The sequence below is a fragment of the Clinocottus analis genome, unplaced genomic scaffold (assembly GCF_023055335.1).
Source record: "Clinocottus analis isolate CAN_PGR_092001 unplaced genomic scaffold, fCliAna1.0.p SCAF_13, whole genome shotgun sequence".
Lineage (NCBI taxonomy): Eukaryota > Metazoa > Chordata > Actinopteri > Perciformes > Cottidae > Clinocottus > Clinocottus analis.
This window is the reverse complement of record NW_027175854.1, coordinates 4,983,146-4,990,736: the sequence shown is the minus strand read 5'-3', so window position 1 is coordinate 4,990,736 and position 7,591 is coordinate 4,983,146. Positions and strand designations below refer to the sequence as shown.

The 7,591-nt window shown below is 44.4% G+C and overlaps 1 protein-coding gene across 1 annotated transcript; it reads right to left on the bottom strand.

Annotated features, from left to right (window-relative positions):
- Nucleotides 1–309: 309 nt before the first annotated feature.
- Nucleotides 310–4,667, bottom strand: nrarpa (NOTCH regulated ankyrin repeat protein a). Its single transcript, XM_068574266.1, has 2 exons — nt 4,523–4,667; nt 310–4,275 (listed from the first exon to the last, which is right to left on the bottom strand). Exon 2 carries the CDS (start codon nt 3,765–3,767, stop codon nt 3,429–3,431), a length of 339 nt encoding a protein of 112 aa, XP_068430367.1. The 5' UTR covers nt 3,768–4,275; nt 4,523–4,667; the 3' UTR covers nt 310–3,428.
- Between the last annotated feature and the right edge of the window lie 2,924 nt (nt 4,668–7,591).

Genomic DNA, 7,591 nt, shown 5'->3' with positions numbered 1-7,591 from the left:
GACCCTTCTTTAAACTGAGCCTACCCACAATGCACTGGGCTCTTTTATCCCGGCAGTGAAAGGATGAGGCCAGATGAATGACAAAAGGAGAGAATGGGGATCTGGGCTGGGCCCGGCTGGGAAGACAGGGAGGGAAAAGAGAGAGAGAGGAGGGCATGGGGTGTGTTTCCCAAACCAGTCTTTTCTATGTAAAATGCAGGAGGGAGGATGAGGAGGAGGGCTGAGTTAAAGGAAATGTAGCTTTTTGCTTGAGTGCTGAATAAGAAATGTATGCATACACAGATTTTTTGAGTTTAATGATTTCTTTACTGGCTTGTACACAAACGTACAAAAATAATACAGCACTCATCTCCACATGACATCACGTCATCATCACAGTGTTACAAACGTTCAAAAATAAAAGAATACAGACAAAATGAAACATGATGGAACATCTGCATCACTCATGAAAAATCTGCAGTTTCCTCTTGCTTGAAATGAAGCAAGACCAGAAACACAACTTGGTCCAAAGAAGTCAGCACTTTAAAAAAAAAAAAAAAAAATCATCATCTCACTCATGTACACCAATCTGGCAGCTGGCCCCTTACGTCATAAATGTTATGACCCTGGTAAGCCAAACAACCACACAACCGTGCAATTTTTAACCATGTTACAATGATCTTACCATCAAATGTATTATTCCCCTTTCAAAAAAACAGGAAGACAGCACTTCAAAAAAGAAAGTGCTCCCAGATATCATGATCAGCGTTGATATATATATATATCCATATGTATATATACATACACCCAATCACAGAGATACACGCATCTTTGTGGGAAAAAAACAACGTTTTTCCACAAAGTAACACACACATTAGGACTTTATCACCTGGAGCATATATTTATACAATAGTATTTTGTTGTGTTTGTTTTTTTTTTCTATTCAGAAAAACAATAAAATGTCGACACATAAAAGTCAACTTTTCAACAACAGTCATCAGTGCAATATTCAAAAAGAAAAAAAAAAAGAGAGAAAACATCAAGTTTAAGACAAGTGATGCATATTTAATTTGTTGCCTGACACCAATCTATATCTTGATGTGGTGGATCAATCGGTTCAGATTACTTGTGGTTGTTCCGGGGGAAGTTGGCAGTCTGGAGACTGTTTGAACAACACAGGGCCCACATGAGAAGCTCAGAATCACACAAACACACTTCAATTTAAAAAAAACACACTCTTTCAACAGCTTCTCATGCGGTGAACCAGTGCTGCTGTGAAGCTTCTATACAACTGTTTGAGCAGTAGGCTTTAAAAAAATAACATCAACAAAAGAAAACTAAAAAAAAACAACATACAAGCAGCATTGATACAAATGTTAGGGTGCCATGACTTTCAAAATGCAGCAGGCAAGTTTATGAAACCATTTTATTTTTCCTTTTCTATTCTGTGACATCCTGCAATAGTCATGTGTTGTTGCTATTTGAAGTCTTCATCGTCCAACAGTATTAGGGTCCTGCTCAGTAGTAGTAACAATTCCAAAGCCTTGGCTCCTGCAGTTACCCCGTAAAAACACTGGGGGCGCACAAGGCTCCGCATTTTTGTGCAATAAAACTCCCTGCATTTATAAGTCACGCGATACAATTCCATTTTTTTTTGTATGACTGGAAAAAAAAACAACTTTAAAATACAGGCTGGTGAAAACAGAGATAGAGAGGGAAGAGGAGGCTTATAGGGACAACAATGGCAGTGTGTGTGTGTGTGTGTGTGTGTGTGTGTGTGTGTGTGTGTGTGTGTGTGTGTGTGTGTTAGAGAGAGAGAGAGAGAGAGAGAGAGAGAGAGAGAGAGAGAGAGAACCACAAACTCTCCCTCTCATGCAGAAAGGCAAAACAATGCATTGCTCGACAGAATTGGTTTGGTTGTAGTGTGAAATAAACTGCCCCGACTGAGGATGCAGGAATGGGTTCATTGCATCTTCTGTACTGAAGTCCATCGGTCTGGTAGGCGACAAAACAAAAACAAAAAAACATACTGGCATGCAGATGATCACAGACAATCTCCTCAGACTGCAAACAATGTGGCAGAGTGGTGAGAGAGCTGAACAACTTGAGAATACTTTATAGTCGAGGTAGCTGGCAAAAGGCAACCAAACAAAAAGTCATTTTAATGGGAGAAAGTCCTCTTGGGTCAACAGGCTTTAACAGAGGGGGTTCTGGGTAGGGGAGTGGCAGGTCTACCTCCACACGGGACAGTTTATACCTCGAGTCTGAAGCAGCTTGAGTCACCCTAGATATTCATATATGTGTTTCAGAAGAACCACAACATGTTCAAAAACGCATCTTCTAAATGTACCTTCATAAATAAAACCAAAAAAAAAAAAAAGGAAAATAAAAAATCCCAGCCTGCTTTCACAGTGATGACAAGGATGTTAATAAAATACTGAAAGGAGATTATAAAGTGAATTCCAAATGTGACTTTTTTTTTTTGATACAAAGCGAAAGCAGCGTTTTTTTGTGTTTTTGTTTTTTTGTTTATACACATTGACCATCGGCAAAGTGCTCGCAACCGGCCTGAAAAGTTGGACGCCAGCATGGCAAGATCTGCACGAGCGCATTCAGCTACTGTCTCTTCCTTTTCCTCTTAAAAAAAACAACAAAAAAACAAAGTAAAGCTATTGTGTACAGTACTTCACAACAATGATGGAGCCACTTGTTGTTACATAATGATTACACATGTGAAAGCGTGTTGGATAGCCATAATGCCGCTCTTTGAGTAAAACATAACTAAACCTCTGGTAGCCAACAGAGGGCAACCCTTCTTCTCTTGTTCGTGCGTCTTCCCTTTCAGATATTCCAGCATGCAGCCATTTAGCATCAAGTGCCGTGTTTCATATAAAAAATAACTTAAAACGGGTGAACAATGAGGAGCAACAACCAACCCTCCCTCACGAAGAAACTATTCAACTGTATACTGGAGATGGGAAGGTAGAAATAAAACCGGGCCGTCTGCACTCTGGAGTCCAAACACACACACATGTGATACACAGACACCGGCTTCTTTTATATTGGACGACAAGATCTAATATACACATTCAAGAGGAAAGCTTTAGTACCAACAAACTCACCGAAATGGCGTTTCTTTTGTTAAAAAGTCGTGTTGAAGCGCTGTGTATGAACCATGCGATACTTCACTCAGGAGTGCAGAGAGGACCCCGTTTGGTTTACAATGAGGGAAGATTATTCTGCAGGTCTATTTTGTATTTCTTTTCAATATATATCTATATCCATAGCTATAGATATAGATGTATAATTTGGCACAACTATGTAGATGATGGCAGTTTTTGTTGTTGTTGCTTTTCGTTCAAGAGCCTGGCTTTCCCGTGTGTTGCAGCTTTATTTTTCCACCTGTTGTTATTTTTTATTCTCTTATTTTACCTGACAGCAGAGACAGATCACCGGGCGCCAGATGAGTACTTGGCCTTGGTGATGAGGTATAGCACAATGTCTTGGTGGCCCCCGAAGGCGGCGATGTGTAACGCGCTCCAGCCTTCCCTGTTGGCCAGCCGGATGTCTGCGCCAAACTTCACCAGCAGTTTTACCAGCTCCAGGTTGCCGTCAATGACCGATTGGTGGAGGGCCGTCTGCCCTTCCGGCCCGAAGGAGTTGACGTTGAACTCGCAGTTTGTCATGTTCTGCAGCAAAGAGTGCAGCTCCTTGGTGTTGCCCTTCTTCACCGCCTCCTGGAAAACCCTCTGCGGCGCGGAGCAAGTCGACACATCCGCCTGGCTCATGGTTGCAGCTCGCTGGAGGTTTTTTTGGGAACCAGTAATCCTGCCTGGGCTCTAAAACTGAGAATAATCGTCTTCTCCCTGTTGAGCGTCTCTGGTCTGGTGACAATGCCACAGTTACACTGGATTATAACCAGTTATTAAGGCACTTTTAAGTACTAAAAATAAAAATAAAAAGATCACTGTATATATCCCAAAAAGGACAAGAGAGGAAATAACACACTTGGTGTGCAAAAATGTTAATATTTGAGAGATCCTACAATCCCTAAAACACAAGAAGGATGCTTTCAAGTGATCCAGGGGTCTCTGGACGTAGTTCCTCTCCGGAGCAGCAGCAGCAGGTCGCCGATAGCTGGGGATGGAGAAGAGGCACCTCCGACTTCACTTTGGGAAATTGGAAGAATGGCCACTATCTCCACTGGAAAGTCTCCGCAGGTTTCCCTTGAACGACCCGACCTGAATCCTGGCAACACGTCCCGGCTATATGTCGCTGCTCCTGTGGCCAGGGTGTCTGGGAAAGACATAAAAAGACAAGAGAAGTCCACATGAATCCCGAGAAGAGAGAGAGAGAGAGAGAGAGAGAGAGAGAGAGAGAGAGAGAGAGAGAGAGAGAGAGAGAGAGAGAGAGAGAGACCCCCACATTCCGCCACATCCAAAGCCCGATAGAGCCCCTCCACGCGCACAGGTTCACGCACAGTTACCCTGCTTTGCCACTAAACATGTCTGAAAGTGTGATCTGCTGCACATGTGTGACTTACCTGTGACAGTTGGACGGGTCCGTGGCGACGAAAACGATACAAATCCACCGTGTGGCCCGGTCTGTGTCCTCCGCGCGGTCCGTGTGAGTCTCTGCTCTGCGCTGCGCTCTGGGAGAATATTTTACGCGTCCTTTATTTGCATGACAATGCCATCCCAAAGAATCAACTGTGGAGGAATGGGCGGAAACCCGGGGAGGTTATAGGCTGCCGGCTCGGTTAGGGGGCGGGGTCAGTGCCCTGTGAATCCGCAGGGAGGAGGCGTGGTCTTCCGAGGAGGGAGCCAAACGTTCGCTGCAGAAATATTAAACAAGCCGCCCGCAGCAATGGTGAGCTCCATATCCGATCTCCTGGAGCCGACCCCCAGGAAGCGGACTGGAAGCCAGAGGCGCGGAGCTGCCAGAGCTGTATAGTGCTGAGAGAGCGGGCAGGTTGTGAAGGATCATCCACTGGATTTAACATCAACAGGAACTCCAAACAAAACGCCAATAAGCTTCCTCACAGTGACAGCGACGTAAACGGGGACTAGAGGGCGTCGGGCAGAATGTTCATTATAGGCAAAGAAAAAAAAAAGTCTCATGAGACAAATTGAATGGCCACTTTGACTTGTTCACATTGTTGAGATATTTTACGCAATGAGACATTCGGGCACACTTTAAGTTTGACTCTCAGATCAACTTCATTTTAGTCAAACGGTTAATTCATATGTTGTGTTTTTGGAGTAAACGAGTACCTGGACTCATTCCTCATGGGGGGAGAAAAGGTGCTGATATAACACCCCAGGAGAGGGTGTGGTTTACAGCTGTGCTGCTGTTTGTGGCCCAACTTTCTCTTTGGCGACTGTCAGTGAACATCACAGTGATTTTGTGCAATAACTGTGAATTAGTTAATTGGCGCAATGCTGTGTCCAGTGTGCGCTCTGTCGCGTTACAGTTACAAGCTCTCCTCTCCAAATGGTTGCGGCTCGAGGCAGACATAAATACACGGAGGTAGGTTTATTGGCTGTCTGCAGTGTAAACTTATCTAAAACCTCAAGACAGTGATTATTACCTCCGAACCAAATGGCAACGACCGTAAAGTACAAAACCCAAAACGAGTCTCTCAGTCGTACATCCATCTAAAAACACCCCCGAGGAGGGGATGAGAGGTGGCTGCTCGAATCGTAAACTGCGGATATATTCCAGTTGTGTGGGACTGCGAACAACAAAAGCCCTGCGCTACTTCCTTTTTGTAAGTAAAAATAAGTGACGCTGTGTGCGGATTGACACGCCACTCACTCACCCCCCCCCCCCCCCCCCCACACACACACACCTCCCTCCCTCTCCCCCTCTACCGTGGGAACTGGGTGTGTGTGTGAAAAACAGGGTAAACGTGGTGATAGATATTGATAGATAGACGCCGGGTTTGACAGAAAGAATGCATGTGAAAGTGACAGCGCTGTAGAGAGATGTGGAAACCACACCAGGTATAGTTTACATCTCAGCCTCCCTCGGGGCCGTTTGCTCCGTTTGGCGGCCCCGCACTGCATCTCATCTGTGTAACACTTTATAAACCCGCTCTCTCCGCGCTGATGGTTTGGTGGCTTTCACACTGTCCTCGTTTTCCCACACTCTCAACTGTACATGTGGCGCGCGTCTGTGGCTGCATCTGTCTGCGCGAGAGGTGTCACGGTGCATCTGTGCGTCCGCGTGGGAGAGACCCCACATATGAAGGTCGCAATCTGCTTTGTTTAATCTAAAAAAAAATAATGTTAAAAAACAAACAAACAAGCTGTCGACTGACTGACTGACATCCTTGCATTAGCATGCTCATGTTTGCTTGAGACTTTGACCGACAGGTGTCTATTACAGTCATATGTGCAATACCTGAAACTGGGTCAATCTTCTACATCAATGCAGGCGTGTTCACAAACCACAGGTAAACAACCCCATGATATGATTTATTAGTTGTGTTATGGTATAACACAGATGTTAATCTTCCCCTATCGTTTGGTCATATAGGGCGATCGGAGCTTGATGCAGCACTGCAAAGGACTTTAAAAAAAAAAAGTTTGGTCATATAGTTTCAAGATGGAAGCTGTTGTTTAATGTACAGGCTGTAATCCATGAGGCAAGTCTGTGATTTTGGGCTATATACATATATATTTTTTAGCATATTATTATGCGAGTGAACTGGTAATGTACAGTATGTTGCTCTTGGCTTAAATCACGTTTAAACACATTATGGAATTTAAAAAAAAACACCTGCCAGCCAATAAGAAACAAGTATAGTTCCGCTGGACTGTTTAACAATACATGATGAACAATAGCCAGAAGAGTTTGTGCGGAAGACTGTGATTCAGCTGTTTTCGAGACTTTTCGGTGCTTCTGCAAGTGTTCTGTTTGCGCGTCGATCTGCTGTTTGTTCCTCTGCAACAAGGCGCCCACAGCTGCACCAAAACAAAGAGGCTGGCTCTGACTCATTCCTAGAAATATGTTGAATACCTCAGCCAGACCTTTAAGATAGGAAACAGTAACAGATGTTCCCCTCGACAGTCCCTATGTGACACAGCATTGACCTGCCTGGGCATACCGAGTCCAAAACCCTCACAGTATGTTAGGAAATATAAAACGATCCATTATGTACACACACACACACACACACACACACACACACACACACACACACACACACACACACACACACACACACACACACACACACACACACACACACACACACACACACGTCTATATGCGAGGGTTGTCTGAGGGTTAGTGAATGGTGTAGAACATCTTTTGGAAAATCCGGAACATCTGTCCGCTATCAAAGCTTTTGGCTGCAGCGCGTCTGGACGCTTGGAAAACATTTGCACAGACCGCAGGAGCCAAACGTTTCTCCGATTGGAGGAGTTTCTCCCCCAAACTCTGTGGCATTTGCTCTCCTCGCTGCCTTACCCACCACTGCGCTCAAGAGTCGTTCTTGGTAATGTGCGTCTGGGAAGCAGCCAAAACCAGATGCAATCATGCGGCTGGTGTGTAGGTACTTCAAGAAAAACTTTAAACAAGTATTTAACAATCTCTTATTTTCCTT

Excerpts from the sequence above, each read along its gene's own strand:
- nrarpa (XM_068574266.1), bottom strand. The coding sequence starts at position 3,767 with ATGAGCCAGGCGGATGTGTCGACTTGCTCCGCGCCGCAGAGGGTTTTC.